Source organism: Lygodium microphyllum, chromosome 8, assembly GCF_053477565.2.
Source record: "Lygodium microphyllum isolate KBCC chromosome 8, Lygodium_microphyllum_v1.1.10, whole genome shotgun sequence".
In the NCBI taxonomy this organism is placed as follows: Eukaryota; Viridiplantae; Streptophyta; class Polypodiopsida; order Schizaeales; family Lygodiaceae; genus Lygodium; species Lygodium microphyllum.
The window spans coordinates 77,536,878-77,562,581 of NC_141142.1; the positions used below are offsets into that span (position 1 = coordinate 77,536,878).

The following is a 25,704-nucleotide window of genomic DNA, read 5'->3' on the forward strand; positions in this document are numbered from 1 at the left end:
GGATTTGACTTCATCTAGATAGCTCAACATGTCATCCTGCAAATAACTGTTGTTTACTGGCTGACTTGTTTTAAATAGTCACACAAGAAGCTACAGAAGCATGACTCACAGCTGCTAACACCTTTGGGAAAAATGGATCAAGACTGAGGATGTACATAAGTGCCTTGTCAAATTAACACTGAAAAAGATTGACCAAACACCAGAAGAAATAATGTGGAAACCACTGGAACCACACAAGTCTATGCTCAAAAAACCAATTTTTTAAGAAGAAAGATGTGATGAGTCACTAAAAGGCATGTAGTTCGAATTGCAAATATAAATAAGGAGTGCTGCTTTCTTAAATAATGGTGATAGGCTAAAGCATGGTACTGAAAGGCTGGATGAAAGGCTAGGGCTCCAAGTTTGAAAGTATACAAGAGCTTGGCATTGGCCAAGGATGTGTAAGCTAATGCTAAGCTGAAGGCTGGTGATGCCAAGGTTTGAGTAACTTAAACTTCACCTCACCTCCAAAATTGATCAAGTCTAGTGGACTGCCTAGTAAAACAAGATTTAAAGCTTGCAAATGTAAGTGTAACTTAGAAAATGAATACAGACATTTGGTGCAGAACAAAAATCCAAAAAACACTCTTAATAAAGATCATATTTAGGTCTATCCTTTACTGACAAGGCTATCAAAGAGAGATTGGTGTAGAGATCTTCCAAAGTGTACCCCAAAGAGAGCCATGCTGAGGAGTTTCCAAATAGTTGGGAGTGTCCAAGTGTGCACCTAGGAAAAGAAGGCAGCATAGAATTCGGTAATTTCAAGGTCTCCTTTTTGAGGAAATCTAAGAATTGGTTTGTCAACTATAATTGATATTACTATTTTGGATTAGGGTTCATCCACAAGTTTTTGTTAGACTTTAGGGTTTAGATACCCAATTTGCACTCTCAGACCGCGAGTGCTTGCAATTCTGTCATGCATTGTATAGCCAAACTGGGACCAATTATTTGGGTTTAATCTAAGATCAATTTACCCATTAATCTCCGTACTTAATTCTAGTGGTTTAGACGTTTCTCGCCTTGCACGTGAACGCGCCTGTTTTTGGTTTTACGCGCCTTGGGACGCCCCGTGGCGTCAGTGGCTTGCGCATCTCCGTCCTTGCCCGTTTGACCCCATCATTGCAAATTTTTTTACCCCTGCCTGCGCATGCGCACGGGCCGGGGATGTGTTCTTTTATTTTCTTATTTCTTTTATTTTTCTTTTTTTTTTTCATTATTTAACATTAAAAAAAAAAAACTATACACACAATTTTAAAATAAAAACAAAAAAAACCATTTTTAAAAAATTTAAAAAAAGAAAAAAAACTAACGAAATAAAAAAACACACACTAAAATCACAAATGAAAATACAAAAGAACAGAAAAAGGAACAAAAAAAAACAAGAAAAAGGAAAAGAAAAAAGAAAAAACAACATACCTGCCGTTGCAATTCGGTTCCCTGCCTCCTCCTCCTCTTCCTTCCTCTTCCCCAAATTTAAGGTTTTCTTACAAGGGGAAAAACTAAAGAGCTAAGAAGACCTGCCACATCCGTAAGGGAAAAAACAGGGCTTTAGAGAGGCAGACACTCTCTGAATAGACTCTTATGAACAAGGTCAACTCTAGAAAACGTGTGGAGAGGTCTCATTTGAAGCATCATATCTATGACATGTAGCAGGAGCAATCTTTTTGGTGGCAAGCATATAACATAAATGAATGTCAACAATCATACACTTCCAATGGAAGAGATGCTCCTTAAGTGGCATTTTGCTGGCCTAAATTTTAGAGTCTTTTGACCCATTAAGCAAGAGAATTTGTAGATGACAGAGTGCATTGGCATGGTTAGATATCCAAGGCTCAGGTTGCAATATGACACACTTGTTGATTGATCTAGAATTTGTGATTTCTGGCTCTCAAATTAGTTCCAAAAAGAATTACTCCACTAGATACAAATTTTCAGAACTTTGGTAGGACAATTGGCTCAGAAGGTTTTATACAAGGGAATCATTCTGATTGCTGCTATCATCCCTTTCTATGTCACTTTAGTTCCAACTCTCCAGCCTCTCCTTGTGATCTTCGTAATCATCATCATCATCATCTCTCTCAAGCTGCTACCACCCTGCCTTCCTTGACTCTTCAAGAGCTGCCAGCCTGCCATCCTGCTGTGCTTTGGCCTCTTTCAGTCATCACCAGCCTTCAGCTGCTGTCACGATCACATGCACAGTTGCATTTTGCTTTTTTCTCATCATCATCCCATTCAGCTGTTATTGCCAGGCTGTACATCGCTGTGCTTGCTTTTCTGAACCACCTTGTGCTGCATTTTTTCTTCTAGTCAGCAGTCCTGGTGCCACTCTTCTCTTCATCCTGTTGTGGTTAACTAGCCTTCAAATTGTTGTGTTTGGTGTCTGTTCTACTCTCCACACTAGGATTTGCTGTGTTTTGTTTTTTGCTCCTCATTCAACATCGACTATTGGTGGTTTGCTGGACTCCAGATCTGTTCTGCCAGATGACACTCTTACACTCTCCCCCCAAGCCCACTCCCACCAGAGCCAATGGCTTTTGAATAGCCCTCAACATCCATTGCGCTTGGTTTATTCCTTGAGTTTCTTCAGCATTCATTGATATCTTTCTTCTCTATTTGCATTTTGTCTTAGTTCATTGTTGGAAGTTGAATAATCCGGGAAGGTCACTAGGGGGATGTAGACCTCTCGAATAGAATAATTTGAGGAAACTCTAAAATTTACCTGTTGCCTGCTCCAGCGTGCATTTAATGTAGCTGTCTACTGCCAAGCACCTCCAAAATGCTGTCATTTGATTAGCAATGGTGTGGCTCTCTGCTATCCCTTGCTTGTTGAGGCCCCCGGATAGCTGTCCTCTGCAGCAAATTACTGTTCTTTGATAAGAAAATGGACCAACATCTCTCTCTTTCTCTCTTCTCTCCCGCCCCCCAAAAAAAAGATGTAAATTGACTGAATGGTTGAGATTCAATCCCAAAAACGTTTCCTCATTTTGTATGTGCATTTTTGCTAAGTGGCAGCATTCTAAATCCATTTTTCAGCATTATCCACCCATTTGATTAAGTTCTAGGATTAAATCATCATGAAAATTAATTTCAGCCCTTTTGACCTTGCCGAAAATTAAATGTGCCCATCTATAATTAAATTGACTAGGCCAATTGCAATCTGGAGTGGTCCCCAACCTCTATTGACCCTTAGACTGATATTAATTAATTAATTAATGGTAGTTCCTAGTGTCACCACTGACACTTATTGGCCAAATAATTGTACGAGGGTCAAAATTGACACCAATTGACACCCAAATTGTCACGAGGATGTGAAAATTTGATGCTTTGCTTATGTTTAATTGACATTTGATTAAAGGATTAATCAAATGTGCAATTAAAAGATGCGTATGTGTTGCACATGTGAGGTGCAAGCTATTTTTTCACAGTTGAAGGCCAAAGGACCGTGTGAAAAAGATGGGTGTCAAAGGCAAAAGTTGTAACAAGTTACACTTGTTAGATTCTAGGTGAATTTTGGTGTCAGTTTGCCCCTAGGACCATTAATTGGCCATTAAGTGTTAGTGGTGGTGCTAGGGACTAGGCATTAATTAATGGATTAAGGCTTGTCCAAGGGTCAATTAATGCATGGGACCACTTTGTGTTGCAAATAGCCTAGCCAAGTAATTTTTGGATGGGCAAGGTCAATTTTCTGGGCATGGATTAAGGGCTGAATTAATTTTCATAATTAATTAATTCTGAAAATTAATTAAATGGCTGGAAATTGTTGAAAATGGATTAAGAAAGCTGCTTGTTGGCAAAAATTTTCCATGCAAGTGGGGGAAAGGCTATATAGGGTTGAAGGGAGAGGGAAATCTCGTTTTTTCATTTTGGAGATGTTGGAAAGAGGTGTTGGACTGTTGTTGCCAGTTTCTGGGGCCAATTCCCAGCCATTGGAGACCATTTTGATGATGGAGATTGCATATTCTTGACCTTGGGAAGTTGACAATTGCTGTTGATGCACTTTCTCCTGAAGATCACAGTCTCTGATGCTCCTATTTTGTTGGTGCATCCGTTTGGGGCTGATACAGTAGGGCAGCAACTGATTTTGATCAGTTCTTTGCGACAAATCTCAGAATTTTCTCTCTCTACAGCATTCTCTCATCTCCTTCAGCCCATGCTCAGGCATTCTCAGAAATTCTCAGCCATTCGGAGGAGATCTCAGCCATTTTTGGTGGGCTGATCTGTAATTTCTGCAGTAAACCCTAATTCACCGCAGAAATTAGGGTTTAGCAGCCGCCTTGGGATCCGTGCCAGAGATTGAAGGCTCAAGGGACTGAAATCAGCAGCAGCTGATAATTGAAGATTATCAAGGGATTTCAGGAGCCAACCCATCCCGAATTGATTTGGGGCAGCATTTGGCCAGCCAAGGGTCAAATTGGAGAAGAAGTCCTGGGTGAAACAAGGGGCAAATGACCCAAAAGGCTTGCTGGACATTTTTGACAGCAAGAGCAATTGGTTAGCAGGAGGAGATTGAAGAATCTCAAGTTGTACTACTTCCAATTGAATGAAAGCTAAAGAAATACTGCAAGGGGCGCCAATTTTACAGGGTGTCTACTGTCCAAGAATGTTATGGTAAAGTGTGTATTTTATTTTATGTGCATTTATTTATTGCTGTAATTAACTCTTAAATCAGGTTATCACCACCCATTCCAAGAAGGAAGGCTAGTTTCATGGTTCCATTGCCGGGATACATCAAATCTCTTGATTTGGTGGGCTTGAGGCATGATTGCAAGCCAAAGCTTTGTGCTAGTGTTGATCTTTGTGCTCAGCTAAGAAATTACAGTAAGATGTCTTCATACAGTGGGATGCAATCAAGTAATAATGATGCCTCTCATGATGCACATTCACATGTGAAAGAAGGAAATGCAATGTCTGATCTTGGACAAGGCACGAATCATGGACAGCATGCCGAAAGTGTGGTTGAAGGCCAAGATGTTGGACCCTCAATGCAGAAAGATGATGATGATCAGCAGAAAGATGTTGGACCCTCAATGCAGAAAGATGATGATGATCAGCAAGGGGAAATGGAATTGGAAGATGCATTCAAGAATCGAATGAGGGCAGCAAGCAATATCTTTGCTGAATTGGCAAAAGATTCTCAGTTTACTCGGTTTTTGAACACTCCTACGAAGGACAACAAAGGCAAGAAGAGAAAATCCTCTTCTAGAGCTTCGTGACAGCAAGATGCACCAAAGAACAAGCCAAAGCCTTCTCAAGATGCTCATGGTGAAAAGCAGTTGGTGCCAGTTGGGCAAGAAATGCAAATGCAAGTTGATGATGTAAATGCTGATCCTATGGTTTTGGGATAGCAAGCTTTGCATGAGAATTTAGGGCGGCCAGCTTACTTTGGTGGTAGCACAAATTTTCATGCTATGGTGAGTGAGCGACCGAATGTGGGAATGTATGGCACACCTCCCCATAATTTTCAGCAACCAATGCATGGCTTGCATAACCCAATGTACCCGGGTATGGCTCATGGAATGCATAATCCGATGTATGGCGGCATCGGTATGATGCCTAGTATGCAAAATCACGCATATGGGCAAGCATCGGTACCCTGTCGTGCTTTTGGGGAAAAAGGAGTAAGTGTTGGTCATGCAAATGCTCTGTTTAATGTTGGCTATCATGGAAATTGCCTCTACACTAGCGGATACACTATGCCTTTCATGTGAGCTTGTTGAGGCATTTTTATGCTGAGGTGCCTAAGGATGTATCTGCTGAAATTTAGTCCAATTTAGAGGAGCTGAATGAGATATTGGTATCCGAGCAGATTGTGGCACATAAAGAGAAAAGGTCAAAGGTAAAGCTTCCATAAGCTATTGGGTGAAGTTTCACAACTGTTCACCAATGGATGCTAAATGGATGGAGGAGGATGACTTGGCAGATCATCCTCAGTTGTTGCAGCTTTACCTTGATGGCTTTCAGTTAGAGCCGACTTTGGATCGGGCTCTTTCAGGTTCAACATGGCAAGGGTCCAGAGTACCACCTGATACTCGAGGGGGAGGTAGCACTTCCACTCCTCCAGGAATGGACTGTTCTCGTGTATAGTGGATCTTAGATGTATTCAATATGCATCCAAGGTACTGTGCTGACAGTATGTCTGCCTTGAGGTCACTATTGAATGTACTAGTCACTGTGGCATGTATGCAGATGGGTGTGGTTTTCACTGCAGCTCTGAAACTGTACATTTGCATCAGGTTATGATCATGAGAGACCGATTACGGAGTGCTGGTTTTCAATGTATGATCATTAGTTTCAGTGGTATTCAGCTGGTTCTATGAACAACAACATGTGTACTGAATGCCATTGACAATTCAGCCATGGTTTTGGCTCGGTTTATGCTTTACTATGGTTGCGTAGTCAACATTTTTGAGAAACAAGAGTTTGGGATGCATCCGATGAGTTTCTGGCAACAGTTCTGGACTATTGTTGAGCTTTATGCTATGTTTATATACTGGCTGGAACTTTTCGGCAATTGGTGGGCATATGAGATAGTTAGCCAGCAGTGGCCAATGTTGTGTTGACTATGATGCCTTGTGAAAATTCCATTGCAGTATTGTTTGCTTTGACACATTACAGTGCAATTGAGGACGATTGCAAGGATTTCAAGGGGGTGGTCTGTCACGAGGACGTGAAACTTTGATGCTTTGCCTATGTTTGATTGACATTTGATTAAAGGATTAATCAAATGTGCAATTAAAAGATGCACATGTGTTTCACATGTGAGGTACAAGCTACTTTTTCACAGTTGAAGGCCGAAGGACCCTTTGAAAAAGATGGGTGTCAAAGGCAAAAGTTGTAACAAGTTACACTTGTTAGATTCTAGGTGAATTTTGGTGTCAGTTTGCCCCTAGGACCATTAATTGGCCATTAAGTGTTATTGGTGGCACTAGGGACTAGGCATTAATTAATGGATTAAGGCTTGTCCAAGGGTCAATTAATGCATGGGACCACTTTGGGTTGCAAATAGCCTAGCCAAGTAATTTTTGGATGGGCAAGGTCAATTTTTTGGGCATGGATTAAGGGCTGAATTAATTTTCATAATTAATTAATTCTGAAAATTAATTAAATGGCTGGAAATTGCTGAAAATGGATTAAGAAAGCTGCCACTTGGCAAAAATTTTCCATGCAAGTGGGGGAAAGGCTATATAGGGCTGAAGGGAGAGGAAAATCTCGTTTTTTCATTTTGAAGCTGTTGGACTGTTTGCTGCCAATTTCTAGGGCCAATTCCCAGCCATTGGAGACCATTTTGGTGATGGAGATTGCATATTCTTGACGTTGGGAAGCTGGCAATTGCTGCTGATGCACTTTCTCCTGAAGATCAGTCTTTGATGCTCCTATTGTTGTTGGTGCATCCGTTTGGGGCTGGTACAACAGGGCAGCAACTGATTTTGATCAGTTCTTCGCGACAAATCTCAAAATTTTCTCTCTCTACAGCATTCTCTCATCTCCTTCAGCCTATTCTCAGCCATTCTCAGTAATTCTCAGCCATTCGGAGGAGATCTCAGGCATTTTTGGTGGGCTGATCTATAATTTCTGCAGTAAACCCTAATTCACAACAGAAATTAGGGTTTAGCAGCCACCTTGGGATCCGTGCCAGAGATTGAAGGCCCAAGGGACTGAAATCAGCAGCTAATAATTGAAGATTATCAAGGGATTTTAGGAGTCAACCCATCCCGAATTGATTTGGGGCAGCATTTGGCCAGCCAAGGGTCAAATTGGAGAAGAAGTCTTGGGTGAAACAAGGGGCAAATGACCCAAAAGGCTTGCTGGACATTTATGATAGCAAGAGCAATTGGTTAGCAGGAGGAGATTGAAGAGTCTCAAGTTATACTCCTTCCAATTGAATGAAAGCTAAAGAAATACCGCAAGGGGTGCCAATTTTGGGGCCAACAAGGTGTCTACTGTCCAAGAATGTTATGGTAAAGTGTGTATTTTATTTTATGTGCATTTATTTATTGCTGTAATTAACTCTTAAATCAGGTGATCACCACCCATTCCAAGAAGGAAGGCTGGTCTCACAAATCCAAGTTGTTCCAACAAGTGCTAACACCATACAAGGATGTCTTTCCACTATTATTTCTTTAACAATGCTAGAATAGATAGATTGTTATGGTTTGGCTACACCTACACATCATACTCTTTCCATCATATTATGTAACACTACTAGAAGATATGGTGGGTAGACGCTCATTTCTTATTGTACGTATCCTTTTTACATGGAGTCCCCCATATAGCTATGAGAAGCACTAAAAGAGTATATCTTTGATAAAGGATGTTAGATTTGCTACCTGCAACTACATCTGATTAATAACTTAATCAAATGTTGTCAGCAAGATCAAAGTATCTTAAAATTTTACGTCCTTGTGATACAACATGTATCTAGAATGATCATCCACTATAGTACAACATGCCATTCAAGGTGATAGTGGATGTTGGCCTATAAAGATCAACATGAATCAATCTAAGAGGCATCTCAGCTCTATGTGTGGATTGTAGAGGAATGGGATATGGTGTTGTTTCTTGAGTTGACATGCTTTATAGATATCTTGAGATAGCTTGAGACGTGGAAGGCCCTTAACCATTTGACGACGTGACATCTCATAAAGAGAGTTGTATCCGAGATGTCGTAAATGAAAATGCGATAGGTGCTTAGTGTGCATAGACTCCCATGAAGTGGCCAAAGCCTAGAAGCAATAGAACTCACATCCTCAAATGTCTCTAAGGAGACAATGTGGGCATTTACAAACCAACTAGGCATGCTCTTTGACATTGAGAATGGTGTAAACTGTGATGATTGATTGGTGGCAGTGTGGGTCTGGCTACACCACTACTCCTTGTTGAGAGTTGCCACCACTTCGCCTCCCCGGCTAGGGGTTGTGTAATTGGGGGCTGGGGTTTGAGTCTTAGATTTTGGTGTTTTGCCTTGTGCCTCTGATTGTTACTCATTGTCAAAGTGGTCAACCTTTTGACAATGTTGACAATGTCTATTATTTAAAGGTACATTTTGCTACTCGTGTTTAAGAAAAAATTGGGTATTCTCTTGGGTCTCACTAGCTTAATTTTAAGTTTGATTTTGATTTTGATTTTGCTTGCTCTTTCTTGCTTGCTCCTTCTAAGAAGCAACGAGAGGCCTCTTTGTAGAGGTCATATCATGGATGATCGGATAGTCGTGTGTAATGTAGTAGTTGGTACGTAAATTCGTAGAATGCGATCATAGTGCTTTGTGAGACTGCTTGTTGCACAAAATGGAAGTATTTCCATAGCAACTTATTAAGGAACAATGTGACTTGATCATCTGAGGACTTAGGAGTCCCCATGGTAGAGAACCTGGCGAGAAGTTGCTGATAGTCAGCCAACTTGACTTTCAAGTAATCTTGGTTAATGATTTTAAAGTTTTGCAACTAATGGTCAGGATTTATGTGATGGGTCCTATCTCGAGCTGCATAGTAGCTAGTCAGGTGTGCCCAACACTCTGATGCCAAATCAAAACGTGGAAGATGAGAATAGTGGAGGCATTCCTAGCCTTCAATGAGTAGACAATCTCATATGGAACAAGTGTGGGATCATGTTGGGGTTCCAACCCATGTACAATATCCCATAGGTTCAGGGAGTCAAGAACATGTCTCATTATATCAGGCCAAGTAGGGAAGTTTGATCCGTTAAAACGAATTTTGTCAGTAAAGACATGTTTGGTTGATGAAAATGACAAACCATGAGGTTTCTGATAGGTGGGATAAGAATGATAAGATGGATAAGCAGTAGGTGGGGGAGGGGGATAAGTAGGAGGAGGAGGAGATGTGTCAAGTTTAATCTTCTCTTACCACATAGTGGTCAAGGAGATGACTCCAATGATTGGAGGCAAGGGAAAAGTGCTACAATTGAGAGTGGAGCTGAAGATAATCCTTGTATTAACTCAACAATGAACATTTGTTGTAGCATTGTTCGCTCTCCATTGATGAATATGGTGAGGGTGGGCGAGTCGAGGGTTTGGCATAGGTAGTAAACCAACTACTAGGTCCCAAAGACGTTGAGACTCCAGTACTTGTTCCATGATGTTAGACCAAGTGGTGAATTTCGACCCGTTGAAACGAGTCTTATTCATAAACGTATTCTTGGCTGTAGTAATAGGAGAGGTAGTGCTGAGGGAGGATCAATATGGATAGCGTGGGTAAGGTGGGTTGTGTGGGTTAGTAGAGTACACTTAGGAATTAATCCCATAGTGACCACCATCCATGTGGAATGCATGCATAGTGGATCCAAAAGTAGGTGTGGACAAACTAGACATGGGCATGTTGGCCATATGAGTAGCCCAAGAGAGGGGGGGGGGGGGGGGGAATAGGGACACTATAGGCAGAGGATGGAAATCCTTGCATGGGGAGTGACCCATGAAGTGTGAGCAAAAGATCTTTAATATCATCTTTCAATCCCAAAAGGATTTGACCAATTAAATAATCCTCATTCCATGTTAAACTATATGTGAGTTGTTGAAATTCTTATGCATTTGCTAAGGTGGGTCTTGACCCTTGGTGTAGATTTCTAATCTTTGTTTCAGCTACTCTTGCTCGATCTACTTTTCCAAATGTAGTGGAGAACTCTTGTACAAAGACCTCAAAATTATATAGGAATGGGGATTCCTTGATAAACAAGGGGGCAAACCAAGAGAGAGTTGTACCTGAGAGGAGATTTCCTATGAGGTGGACCTGAGAAGCATTATTTGGGTAACGATTTGGTTGTATACATATGAACAATTGTACCTGTTGGAGGGAGCCTTTGAAATTTGACCTTATAACATTGAATTTCTTTGGAAGACTAACCTTCTGTTCTTTCCTATGTTGACCATGAAGGTTGCTAGTGTTTGATGGACCTTTGGCTCAATATAGGCTTGTTTGTTGAATTTCTTGAAGTTGTCGTTGTCCGTCTTGCACAGCTAAGCCCAAAGCTTGTGGTTGCCTTCTCGCTTGTAGCTTTGCATTACTTTCTTGAAGCTCTTGGATTTGTTGTTGGATGTTTTGTAAAGAAGCAACAATACCTTCCTTCATGGACTCCATCATGAGTAGGCTTGATCGTGGTAGGATAGTCTTGCCAAACTGTTATGAGCATGGCAAGTGCTCTCCAAGAGTGAGGAGATTACTCTTACAACTTGCAAGAGAAGAACTTGAAAGAGAAATTGAGCTAGAACTTGATTGTGAGATAACTCAATTACAAGAGAACTTGATAATAGGAGAATGCTTACAAGAGCATGGTTTGATTACAAGACAAGACTTGATACAAGGCAAGGCTAGAACACGACAAGAACTAGAAGAGGACTTACCTCACAGGAGTCTCATAATCAGTGTGGGTAAGATTGAAGGGCTTGTAGCCCATGACCCTTATTTATACTATAGCATAGGGAGGTTAAGGGGAACACATGTTGTTACAAGAGGATGCGACATGGCATGGCATGCATGCTGACATCAACAATGACATAAGTGATTATGCATCTAGAATGTTTTGGAATCTTCTAGAAACTTCGTTGAACCAGGGACTCTATGAACCTGCATATGACTTTCCTTGCTTGAGCATCTATTATAGCCATGAGAGCTCTTTGTGTATGTCACTTTGATAGAGGTTTGGTTGTCCATTATTCACTTCCTCAGAGGCCACTAGGAGTAGCTTCAAGGGACTCTCAGCATTGATGGGAGCCTCGACAATAGTTCCTCCATACTTTGGGTTGCCATAGCGTGTTTTTAACCCTATAGGATGGTAAATTCCTATGGTGTTGTACTCCCCCATGGCTTCTTTTTCCCATCCCTTCCACACAACCTTGAGAGTCCTTTTATAGATGTGATGTGATTTGATTTGCAGCAGCCAGCTCTAGCTGGATTTTTGAGCATTTGTACTTTATTGTAATTTCTTCTATGTAATGTAATCAGCCATACCTTTTTTCACAAGAAAATAAACAAAGCATAGGGCGTTTAGATGAGAGAGATGGAATGCTATATTAACATGTACTCCTCTCTACTTTGTGTATAAAGGGTGATCAAAGTGCTGCTACCATGGGAAGGAAATTTTATTACTGAGGGACACTTACCTTTACCATCATTCATAGTTGCCTTCGTACGTCGTACGGACAGGTTTGTACGGTACGAACCATACGGTGCGTATCCATATGACTTTTTGGGACTCTTTGGGCCACGTCACCTGCGCCACTTGCATCCTGTGTCCCGTATTTTTTGCGCCCCCGCTTTTACTCCACCTGCCCGCGTGGCACTTTTTGGGGTGTGGGAAGCCTTGGATACCTCACCCCACCCCCTTTTCCAGCCATGCACTCCCCTCCTCAGCCCTCTTTGGATTCCTTCTAGCTGGCAGCCCTCTCTTTGATTGTTGACCCCTCTTTGACTGTTTGAACTTTGACCCTTCTCTCATCTACAAAAGGTGCTCCTCTCCTCCATACTTCCACACCAGTTTAGCAAGCACTTGTGACTTACCATTCTCATCTTCCTTTCTTGGATCTTGTCACTTGATTCTTGAATGGACTTGTGATTTGTCATTCTCGAATCTCACCTCCCATCCCCTCTTTCCCACACCCTATCGAAGCGTTTAGCATTCTGAAGTCTCATCTTCCATCCCCTCTATCTTGCACCCTATCAAAGCATTTGCCATTCTCATCTTCCATCCCCTCTCTCTCACTCTTGCTTTTTCAACTTTACCCCAACCCTCGGGCCTCTCAAGTCTCCCTCTCAACTTTCAAGAGTCGAGACTCAAGCAACTCTTTCTCTCTCTCTCTCTCTCTCTCTGGCCTCTTTATCCGTCATCGGCACCATGACTCGTGAGAAGCAAGAGGCCTTCAATTTGTATGCGATCCATGTGGAGAGGGACACAAAGAAGTTCAACTCCCACCATTGGACATGCAAGTATTGTAGGAAGCGCTATACACGTGGTGCAACTCGGCTTCTCCAACATCTTTCCAAGACGGGGGCGGGGGGGGGGGGGGGGGGGAGGGCAAGTTGCTCCATGCAAGGAGATCCCTCAAAACATTGCGGAGGAGATTCTTGCCAAGATGAGAGGGGGATCCGCAAGAGGAGGAGGAAGTGGCTTATCGCCACCAACCCCTGTGCCTACTAATAAGGAAGCATCCCATGTGGGCGTATCTTCAACCAATGCGGGAGAGGCCTCTACCATTGGTGGTGGGGGCTCCACATCTGCATCCGGCTCCGGTAAAACACAAAGAGTGGAGGCTCATGTGGTGCCGGAGATACAATCATCCCTGTCTCAAACTCCTGGTCATGTGCGTGGATCAGTTGCCTTTCTTAGAGAAAGGCAATAACTTGGGGACATTGAAATTGCATGTACGGTGATTGAGTGAAATCTTGCATTCAATGCCTTAAAGCAAGAGCAATGGAAGAAGATGGTAAAAGCATTGTCAATGTGGGTCCATGTGAAGGATGGATTGGTGTCACATACAACGACATGAGGACGAGAAAGATTGATGATGAGAAGGAGAGGATCGATAGAGCCCTTGATCCTATTCGGGCCACATGGATGAAATATGGTCGCTCCATTCTCTACGATGGATGGGGTGATCGTAAGAAACGGGGCATCATCAACATACTTGTCTCATGTCCACTCCGCACTTTCTTTGTGTGGGCCATAGATACTGGCAAGAGAGGGAGAAAATGACGGGCGCATTCATCTACCGCCACATTCGACAAGCCATCATTGAGGTATACATTGCAATTTGCGTTTTAAATTTGTTTTACTTTCTTTCATTATAATAATATCATGATTCATAATTGAAATTTAATTTATATATAACTTGTAATTTGTAAATTGTGGTTGTAAGTGGGCCTCTCAAATGTGGTGCAAGTTGTTACCGACAATGCATCGAATTGTCGGCGCATGGGCCATTTGCTTGAGGCCGAGTTCCCTACGATTGTGTGGACTCTATGTGCAAGTCATTGTTTGGACTTGCTCATGGAGGACATTGGGAAGCTCAAGTGGGTGAAGAGGGTGGTCCGCAAAGCTACATCAATTGTCACATTCTTCATGGTAAAGGTGAAGTTGCTTGCGATGTACTGTGAGCATAGCACAGTGGAGTTGAAGAAGCCTTCTTCAACTTGCTTTGCTTACATGTGGTTATTGCTGGAGCGTCTTTATGAGGTGTGGTCCGCCTTGCGCCCGACAGTGGTGTCCACCCTATGGAATAAATGGAATGAGCATGAGACAGAGGAGACCAAAGCCATGCACCGCTTGTGCCTTAATGAGCAGTGTTGGCAAAGAGTCTGTGCCATTGTCATTGTTGTGACTCTCTTTTATAGGGTGTTATGTATGAGTGATTGCGAGGGGTCCACCATGGGCCTTCTCGTTCACTTCTTTAGAGCGGCATTGACAGAGGCACGTGCTTGTACAGTGATCACATAGACACAACGTGCACATGTTTTAGAGATAGTAGAGAGGAGATGGGCGTGGATGCATAAGCCCATCCATGGTTTTGGCGCATTGGTACATTTGACCTACAAGTCACTGGCGGTCATGGATGATAGAGAGTTCCGTTCAGACTAGCTGAAACTTTATACTTTACAATTTAGACTTTAGTATTCACAATGATCAATCTTACGTGCATCACTGCATTGTGTAGGTGAATGTTGATACATTCAAGTTGACGGGCGATACCCTTCCGAGTATACATAAGGAGGTGGACGAGGAGGAGATGATTTTTGTAGAGCTCTATAGAGAGCTTATAGTAGCAGATACTCGTGACACTCGCAGTCAGTGTACTCCTGGGCGAGGAGTTCGAGTAGGTGGTAGCAAAGGCATGGTCATTCGACCCCCTCTATCATCGAGGAGGGGTGGTTTGAGTGGCTCATATCCTGTGTCTCATGATGACATCCCCCCCTTGCCTACACAATCACCACCTAGGGAGCCATCATTTGATGATGATGGTAACCTCATCAGTGAGGATGAGTATGAGTGTGTCTCATCATCGGATACCGAGGAGTCATGTTCAGACTCTCTTGATGAGCACTCACATGGTTTTGATGATGATGATGATGATGATGATAGTGATGCCTCATCATAGATTCATATGACATAGGTCTCTCTTTTTTTTTCGTATCAGATATACTAGACTGTAGTTGTATCGCATGTTTTGCGTAGCCCATGCGACTGCGATGGTCACCCTCATGTATTCATCTTATTTTGTAATGAAATGGCTATTTCCACTTTAAACATGTATTCTATGATCTATCATTTAATGATTAATGATTTTTGATATTTAAAAAATCATCTTAATTTTTTTCGTACTAATATCGTACCGTACCTTATAAAATCATAAGGTACCAATTAATGCCGTATTTTATTGTACCATATCGTATCGTACCTTTCATACTTGACAACTATTCCATGATTATATGGCACTTTGGACAATGAGACATAGGGAGGCCACTGTGACTGAACTTGAAGACGCTTGGATTTGGACAGAGGTTAGCAATTACCATATGCCTAGTGGTAGATGAGAGGGATAATATGGTGACTTAGAGTGCACGAGGAGGCAAGAGGCCTTCTTAGCTCTTGCTGTTCAAACACCTTTCATCTTGAGATTCCTTATAAGGTTTAGCAATATGTATTGAACCAGCTCTCTTCATAGCCCTTGTACTATACATTATTCCTATGAAGTGACAAGCATAGGATGCCCATCCCTGTTTTATTTTTTTCATTGTTTGTGATTTTTAATGATGTTTCAGCTTGTTTACAAATTTTGTTTTCTTTAAAAAATTGTTTGCAAATGGTCGAGGAGCTTGCAGGCTTATTCTTTACCATTAGCATGTGGATGCTTTAACTATTCTTATATGAGACATCTCATAACTTTCTCAATTGGACATTGATGGAAAGCACTTTTTAAGATAATTGTACTTCGAGCAAATACCATATGCACTTGCTAAATTAATTTTATATTTCAATTAATAGTCCAAAAAGAATATTTTGTTTGTCTGACAAAGGCCTTTTAGGATAAAAAGGTCGCCTTTAGGATTTCTTGTACTTGATATGCAAGTTGTTGTTTATGAGATCACGTTTCAGGTTTTTTTACTGTTTGTTGCTATGCAGGCAAGATTACCACAAGCAAGAGTTGTCTACTGCTCTGCAACAGGAGCATCTGAACCCCGCAACATGGGTTACATGGCTCGGCTTGGACTTTGGGGAGCTGGAACTGATTTCCCTAATTTTCAAGCTTTTCTTGGTATGCATTGTTCTAATTTGAGCTTTATCGAATAAGTATGGTGACCAATGAGCATTTACCATCAAGCATTATATCATGATAAAAGGAAGGAAGAGGTGGGGTTGGGCGGGGCAATAAATGGTACACGCGTTCCTCTTTTTCACTGTGCATCCTATCTCACCCATGCATTACATTTTGCCATCCTCTAGTCTAGTCTATTATTCTAATATTTACTTTTATTTAATGTATGTCCTATCTATGTGTATTAATTGTAAGTTATACGTGTCACATTTTTACTTGGGGAAGATCTTTTTGAGGTGGTCATTAATAATTAATTAGATCCCTATTTTCTTTGAAAAAGGGCTCAGACACCTCATATTAACCTTTTTCTTGTACATCCTATCCCTTGGGTTAATATTTTAAAACCTTCTTATTGTACATTGTCTATTGACGACTGGATTTATTGTACGTGCTCTATAATGAATTTGACAGTAGTAGATGGCTAGTGCAACCTGGGTGCAAGGTGGGCAGATTACACGTGATCACTGAGATATCATCTTGTACAAGATAGGAGTCTATGCTTGCAGCCCTTGTGGATTGTAAGCATAAGCATATTTAGTTGTTTTCACTTTTCTCTTTCAATGGTATTTTGCCCTTTTTAAATGGTAAGCTCTAAAGTAAATCATACAACGAAATTGGTGTTATTGTTATTCTTGAGTTGAGAACAACATGGTGGGATGTACTCAGCAGTTTTAGATACAGAGAGGACTTGGGTCAGCCAGTGATGTTCACTTGGCACAAAATGGCATATTAACAGCAACATCTCCTGCACATCTCACCTGATGGATTTGTAACTAGGCCTCATTAGGCCAACATGCATGGATGTGCACTTGTGACATGGGATATGTAGTGTGACTGGATAGATGTGGTCTCTTCACATCTGCTGAGTATAGAGGCAGGGTGCTACAACATATGGCTGCAGAGGATTGTACTTCCCAGTTGGTCCACACAATTACAAGTTTGCTACTATCTTTTTAAAAGAAATTCAATATGTATAATGAATTTTTTTTGGGGTCCTCTGACCTTGAAATATCAGCAATAAAAAAGCTAGGAGCATCATCTTGAGACATCTGTGCCATAGCATTCTCACATGAAGCAAACATTCCACCAAGAAAGGGTGTGTGCATGCATGCATGCACGCACGCTTGCATGTGTGTGTGTTTGGATCTTGCCTATGTTGTACATTATTGACATACTGGAATAATGGACAGTGGTTTCACCCCCCCAAAAAAAAAAAAAACAAACAAGTGTGCATGTAGAATTCGCCTACCTTTTCTCTCGTGGTTGCTTTTGACAGCTGCTTTTTGATTTGATTGATATGAACAGTAGCATTAGAGAAACGGGGAGTAGGAGCTCTTGAGCTTGTAGCTATGGACATGAAAACAAGGTATGCAATGCATTTTGGAAGCTGGGTTACCATTGAAAGATGTTGTTACGTCTATTTTTTGCATTGAGTTTACCCTCTTGTGGCAGGGGGATGTATGTGTGTCGCACTCTAAGTTTTAAAGGTGCAGAATTCGAGGTGATTGAGGCTCCACTAGAATTGAACATGAAGGTGATTTTTGGAGATTGCGTCCACAGTTTTTTCCCCATGTTATTATGTTTGAAGGTGCAGTCATTCAGAGTCTGTGTGCTCAGGATATGTACACCAAAGCAGCAAGAGCCTGGGCTGAACTTCGAAAGGAGTTTATCCTGATTATGACAACTCTCTATGATTCTGAAAAGCCAAACCTTAGCCAGTTGTGGCGCCTTTACTGGGCAAGCCATCAGGTAAACACTTCTCAGAAGTACATTGTTCATGGACCAAGTAGTCTGTATTTGCAGTGAATGCACTGAAAGTTACTCAATTTATTGCAGCGTTTCTTCAGACATATGTGCATGTCAGCAAAAGTTCCTGCAGCTGTAAGACTGGCAAGACAAGCCCTAGAGGAAGGCAAGTGTGTTGTTATTGGTCTGCAAAGCACAGGGGAAGCACGGACTGAGGAAGCTATTTCGAAATATGTGAGTCGGAGTGGGGATAATTGTTAACACTTGTTCCATTTGTAGCAGGCCTGGTTTTCTGCTGCTTTCACAGTTGCATAACAGTGCTATCCTTGTTATTTACAGGGAGTTGAACTAGATGACTTTGTTTCAGGGCCAAGGGAGCTATTGCTGAAACTGGTAGAAGAAAATTATCCTCTTCCCCAGTCTTCTAGACTTTTACAAGGTCTCTCCGATACTATTTGTACTGGAACCAAAGTCTTAGTCCTGATTTATTTGAGTAGTAATATCAGAGGCTTATTTTTGAGGTAGGGCATAATTGACCAAAACTTTCTAGGCTTTCACTGGCTTTGTGGATGTGCTTGTAACTTGGCTCAAATGCTTGTTATCTCGAGTAGTTCACCTAAGGAACTTTATATTGCTTGTAGCAGATGATGAGCCAGGCAAAATTCGTCACAGGAGAAGGCATTCTCGTGCAAGCAGCTTGCCTGGCAGAAAAAGAGCCAGGAAAACCAAGCGACCTAGTGATGAAGATGATAGTGTTGATGATACAGAAAGTAAGATGCACAGTTTGCTTTAATTGATGATAATTGTGAACATTTAGAATGTAAGATATGTGGCTTGCTTTTAATAATACTCTTCTGTGTACCCTTTTACAATGTCTTTCTTTCCCTGTGGTTGATCTTTGCTTAGACCTCGTGGTAATAAGGGAACCCTGCACACACAAACATAAATACCAGTAATTTGTAACGTGCTTGTATTTTCTGGAGGAAGAACTTTGCCTAAGATCATAAACAATAGCTTAGAGCTATAATTCATCGCTAATTGCGTTGCTAAGAGCCTGGCTGTAAGGACATGGTGTGGCTTGGGTGGTTAATCAGGGACATCTGACTTGATGTGATAGCCTGTATCCTTCTCACTTTGCTTAAGTAAGCAAACGTTTGAGTGAACTATAACTGACCATATACTGTTATTGTATGGTTTACCATGGCATTGGTAAAGTCTCTTTCTAACACATACTTATATCGATGGGGTGAGTATTTTATATTTGAGTAGGGGATGTTTATACCTTGGGCTCTGATAGAAACGTTTATCCTTTGTTGTAGCTCCCTGTTGAGTTATAGCAGTTAGTATTAGCTTGATTGTGAAGAGTAATAGTGGTTAGTGTTGGTCTGGGTAATAGTGCTTAGTATAATGTAGCAAAAAACGGGTGATGGTGTGTAGTGCTGCTCTTTCTATGTGTCATTTACTTTAGACTAAAAATGTTATGTTCACTCATTATTGATTTTGTGTACATAAGTATTAAGAAGAATGCAATTGTCTGCACATGAGGAGGATGAGAGATACTTTTCTTGATACATGGGAATCTACCAGCTTCTTTCACCTACATTCACATATGGTCTTGCATTATATACCACTAGATTGGCTTTTTAAACAGCTCTTATATCTATGTGATTGGAAAAAATCCAAAGATCGAGAAAAACTTGCCGAATCCAAAAGAAGGAAAGTAGCGCTTGGGATGATGGGCATCCACCTCATGCATTTTGCACCTCTACCCTTGGCCACTCAAAGACAAGGACATCCTCTCATGCTTATGTATACCTAAAGCCTCTCCTTCAGCTAGTCATGCATTGACCATGCCTTTGCCTAATTAGCCTATTTACATTGTCAGATCCATTGTGCATAGTTCATGGGTGCATAGTTTGCTCTTTGGGGAAAATCCCCAAGTGTATTGCACACACTTTATCCCTACCCTCCTTCCTATACTATACTTAGCACTCATACTCTAGTTGTCACAAAAATGCATTTGGTCATAAGACTAGTTCTAAATAGGTTGTACTTCTACATGGTTGAATCTCATGCAACAAGTACTTGAGTCCCAAGGTCTCTAGGAACTAGTTGTTGGTCCAGAGGCTATGTCTAATCCTCAACTTGCCCACCCTTTATGTCAACCGAAGACTCAAAATGCTATGGCTAATGTCAATTTAATGTAGGGGCTCTTATTTGAGTGTCACTCTCAATGAAAATATTACCCCCTTGCATTTGATCCTTCGAGTTATCTTATGGACCGTTGTGCAATGAGAGATCGAATTCGACATATCAATCTTGATCATGAGCTCCAAGAGTTTTCCATGAGGAAAGGGGATGATTTGAAAGTTAAGTTAGCCAGATATAGACATTGACTTGCATTATTTGCTTACCCAAGTTAGATGACTATCAAGGCAATCTCTTTCTCAACAAGGTCTGTGTTAATGCATGGCTGCATGAACATGTCCACAAGAAGACCTCTTCTTCTCTTTTGTTAACTTTAGAGGAGTCTCCATCTCCTCTTCTTCAAGGGGGGGGATTTTGTTTTTGATTGGAAAGCAAGTCCTTCAAAGGGCGACTTCTTGTCCTTTGATGGAACCAAGACCTCTAAACTAACTTGACAATATATTCATTGCTTAAAAAAAGATGTTGCATACACTACGAGTGCTTAATTCATATGGATGAGGAGTGTTGTTTCAAGGCTCATTGTAATTTTTCAAAGTCTCTTTCCAACGCTCATCAGACCTAGAGCATACCACGTGTGGTCAACTCCCTAAGCAATTGAGAGGGGATCCTACTTTTGCACCTTCTCTAATTTCTCGTAGACCACTTTGGTCCACATGAAACATTGGTGATCCACTAATGATCTTTTACAACACATGAAGGCATCATTGACTAGTCTTGTGGATGTCATTAGATGGACTTCAATCCCTAGGGCCATCAGTCACCCTTGTGTGTATTCATGATGTGTCCAGAGGCTATGCCACTTCACCACATAAGACTTCCCTTGGTAGAAATGTGTTGAAGCATGTATGTGGTGATTGCCCTATCACCCTTAGGCTAGATTCATGTAGGTCCTCTTGGGATAAATTAGGCTAGTACATTCATAGGTTGGCTGAACCCAGTCTTTCCATAAGTCCTTAGGCTACTTGAGTTAGGCCCATAGGCTAATTGTCCTTGGGCTGAGTACTTTCTTGGGACTGTCCTTCTATTATCCTTTGCTACTTTGCATATTTAGGCTAGCACCAAAGCATCTGAATATGAAGCAATGATATGCAAGTTCTATTCTCTTATTGCACAAACATTCTAGGCTTGTATTTTAGTTAAGGACCAACATTGCAAGAATTGAGTAGTTTGGATTGGGCTAGAGATATGAGTGTTTGGTTATCTTTTGGTGATTCCATGCTTTCTCTTGGTTGAGCCTGGCTGCTTTGACCAGAATGGAGGTGTTCCCTCTCAAGGCCAAGCTTCAGGTATCCCTCAATGCTATGATGATGGGTACTTCTCTAATGTGAGTTGCCTCTACTTCATCTACTTTTGCAAGTGGTTCTTGGCACCGTAGTCGACTTTGACTTCATTGGCTCCACCTTCCGCATTGAAATACATAGTGTGAGAGTGGGTTGCTTTTCCACTTCATATACTTAGGTTTTGTCTTTCCTTCTTTGTCTTTGATATCAATACCCCTCCTCATGTATCTACCCTTACATTGCATTCATTTGCTCATTGTAAGTGGGCATTTGGGCAAGTGAACAATTCCCTTACAACAACATTGTCCAAGCGAACCCATGTTGCATGAGGATGTGTGTTCTTGCATTCTCTTCGCATAGCATTGTGTTTATGGTTTGTGCAATTGGGAAAGGTGAAAACCTATGATGGTGGGCAACCTTCCAAGTGAAAACCATGCATGTGTAACATGTTCCCATTTCACCTTGGTGAATGGAGATTTATGAGGTTTCATTGCTCACCCTAAGATCTCAAGCAATTACCACATTCCTTGCAGCATTCATCCTTTATCTTGTGATACCCTCTAGATCGGCACCTTTGACAAGACCTAGTTTAATACCTTGGTTTCTCTTTTGTACGAACAAATAAGCTAGATCATACATTAGGAAAAAGGAAAAAACAATCAAGAAATTTCAAGTCCATAGGACCATTTGTCACATTTGTGATCATCACGTGCCCCCCAGTGTGAGGATGTTCTAGGATTTGGGCAAAGGAAATGTAGAATGTATGGACACACCTAAAACAAAATAGCTCAAATGAAAATGCGAGACACAAAATAGAGAAGAAAGATAACTTTGAAGTGAATGAATGCATGCTGCAAAGGAAGGAAAGATTGTACATGATGCTCAAAGGCGAAGCTGTTCAATAGCCAATGACTCTTGTGGGAGTGGATTGAGGGAGTGGTTAGAGACTGACGTCCACGAGAGACGGATCTTGAGGTCTGTAAGCACCAGTCTGAGCTGAGATGGTCTGGTGGAGACCTCCAAGAATTGGGGCAGCAAAAGAAACTGATCTGAATCACAATGCTGCAGCATCTGCCCCAAATCTGGTCAGGGTGAAGTTTGAAAGGCCAAATCAGTATCTGCAATAGTCATGAAGTCTGTACAAGTCAATGGAGATGTGCAGAAACCTGTCACCTAGCAGTAGGAGGTGCAGCCTGAACAGATGGAAGAGGCAGTACCGCAGCTGACATTAGCAATAGGACTGCAAATGCATCTATATTCAGGGTGCTTGGGGCCGGTGATGATGTGGCAGAAGGCTGGACAGCCATTAGATGGCATGGGCTACTGGCTAGAACTTGCAGAATAGGGATGAACATAGTGGCTGGGCAGCCTCCTATTTATAGATGTGGATCCTTCCAAAATTAGGGTTTTGGTGGTCCATGGGGACCGAAACTTTGGTTATCTTTGAGTTTTAGGGATATTTTTAATGAGTTAATGAAGATTTAATATGTAATGCATCTTTTTGAGCTTAACACCGGGCAGTCTATCATGGTAGCTTTGGTCTGATGTCTTGATTTGACCTGTTGGGTGACCAAAGGAAGATATCTATCACGTTTGTGATCCTGGTCGGTTCTTGTTTAGTGCTGTAGGACACCCTTGGCCTGATGCCTTGGTCTTTTTAGGGTGGGGCCCTTTGGATTGGGACTCAGAACTTTCTTTTCACTCTCTTCAATCAGCCTTTTGGGCATGAGAGGGGATGTTAAGCCACCAAGAAATCGCACTTACGTAATAATAATTATTTGGCTGTTAGGATAGTACTAAAAGGAACTACATCAACCTGGATTATTTGATAGAACTTGCAATGCTACATCTGCCTGGTGCTCCAGAAATTGTCGCCGTCATTCTGTCTCCTCTCTCAACATCGTTGTGATTGTCGTTATATCATCCACTGTTTTAAAGGATGCTTGCCTGCTGTCCTCTGTTGCCAAAAGTTGTCACATGCTGTTTATACCCCCTCCTTGTCCCACGTTTTCATTGTTAGCCTGCTCTACGTGCTATGTTTAGATTCCAATGATGTATTCCTATTGTAGAGACTTTCGCCAAGCTGCATACATGTGTGTTTTGCTATCTCAGCTTCCAGATGTTTTCAGCCCTCTCTCATCATCTTCTTCACTCACCCTCTCTCTTGGCTGCCGTGCTGTTATCAGCTCTCTCATTATCTTCATCACTCATCTTCTCTAGTATTGCTGCATGTGATACTAGTCTTCTGTTGCCAGAGTAGTCTATATCAGATCTCAGCATGGAGCATTGGTGGTTTGCTGCACTTGGGATCCTTTTGTGTAGGATGACACTCTCTAATTGTGTCTCTTAGCCCACCCCCATGAGATATAAAGGTTGTTGAATTACCTTTGATACAATTCTATTTGGACCTCACTCATTTGTCACTCACCATTCATTCTTCATTCATCATCTTCATTTGTGTTATGTGTCAGTTTATTATGTAAGTCTCACTCTTACACTATCGTGTTTGCTTTGCCCATCTTAGTGTATCCTTTTTGTAGGACATTGCCTCTATGGATATAAGTAAAAGATAGGGTTCCAAGGGGCAACCCTAGCTAATTGATGTCTTTGGATGAAGCTTCTCTCTTCTTTGCCCACCTTTGATCACCTTGCTATTGGTTGACTTGTAGAATGCTGATACTTTGCTAATCCACTATTGTTGACAACCTCGTTGTGCCATGGCAGCATATCCTTGTACATGCAGATGGGCGCTAGTAGCATTGGCCACAGTGATTATGAAGTGACTTCGTACGAATGTTGTAAGGGTATTTCAAGGTTAGGGTAGTTGGGTCCTATTTATAAGACTCAAGACTGTATTATGCACATCATTGTTTGATCACCATTCTTTGACTCTTGGTCCATAGGTGGATACATTCCATACCACCAGTCCACACCATCCTATTGTACGAACGTGTTGGCCTACAGGCCAAGAGTCCCAAGAGTGGTGACCACACAATAATGATGTGCATAATAGGGCCTTGAGTTCTATAAATAGGACTTGACTGCCTAGACCGTGTCGTGCGCTTAGTGCATTCGCATTAAGTCACTGTATAATCATTGTGACTAGTGCTACCAGCACCTACCTAGATGGCCAAGGATATTACACTTCCCCTTCTTATGAATGATTGTTGTTGTTAGGGTATCGAGTCCCAAGTTGCCTCCACCTTTGAGCAGTTTTTCCACTTGACTAAATACTTGAGATAAACGGTCCAACGAGATCATGTAGTCCTATTGTGAAGAATCAATTTGGGTTCGAGTGGAACATAATGAGCAGTGCTCTCAAGCCATAGGACATTCTCAATTGGAACTATTAGGTCACCTTGCCCCAATCATTCTTTTAAATGACTCACAAGGAAGATTGGGTGAACTCGGATCTTCGAAGGTAAATCAAGCTGGTAGGATGTACTACTTATCTTCTTGGTAATCTAGAAAGGACCAGAATATCTTAAAGATAACTTATATCACTTAAGTCCTTTGGGACTTTAAGATAAAACCACATGCCCTCGAGCTCTTGAGGAGTACATTGTTGGATACCATAAAACGTGGCAGGATCTTGAGCCATTTTAATGCTTTTCCTTGCAATCATCAATATTTCTTACATATATTGTAGAAAGTGGACTAGGATTTGCATTCAGGGATGGTGTGGATTGGTGGTATGGGATGACAATTTTAGGAGTGTGGTTGTGACTCGGTGGGCTACTAGCTCCCAGGCTCAAGAGCGAGCCCATTTGGCTCTATTGCTAGAAGGTGAGTTTGTTTTTTTGATTTTTGTATGTTCGTGAATATAGCTTGTGCTTTGTTTGGTATGATTCTCGAAATCTATTAGTACTAGTAGTCCATGGCCACTGTGTTGGGCCTACATTGTAGCTTAGAAGAAGGTGAATATATCTTTGGTGATGCTCAATGGCCATTGGGTTCTATCATTGATGGAATTGATAACTAAACTTTCATAACAAGACACATTAACTTCTTGGGAGGTTCCATTTTCTCCTTGATTACTACCCATTTTCCATTCATTCTTGTCTCTTTGCCTTTAGCTAAACTAGTTCTGCTGGTTGATTTTTGAGTTGGAGTGGA

At 41.5% G+C, this 25,704-nt stretch overlaps 1 protein-coding gene across 9 annotated transcripts in view; it reads left to right on the forward strand.

The window, feature by feature from the left end:
- EMB1135 (RING/FYVE/PHD zinc finger superfamily protein) overlaps positions 1-25,704 on the forward strand; it is a 185,623-nt gene that overhangs the window by 50,989 nt on the left and 108,930 nt on the right. For all 9 annotated transcript variants that reach the window (XM_087683154.1, XM_087683152.1, XM_087683153.1 and 6 more), the window contains exons 8-14: positions 16,162-16,294; positions 17,660-17,720; positions 17,807-17,888; positions 17,972-18,103; positions 18,191-18,334; positions 18,440-18,539; positions 18,745-18,870. In XM_087683154.1, the coding sequence (XP_087539280.1) occupies positions 16,162-16,294; positions 17,660-17,720; positions 17,807-17,888; positions 17,972-18,103; positions 18,191-18,334; positions 18,440-18,539; positions 18,745-18,870 (778 nt within the window). The remainder of the gene's footprint in view (positions 1-16,161; positions 16,295-17,659; positions 17,721-17,806; positions 17,889-17,971; positions 18,104-18,190; positions 18,335-18,439; positions 18,540-18,744; positions 18,871-25,704) is intronic.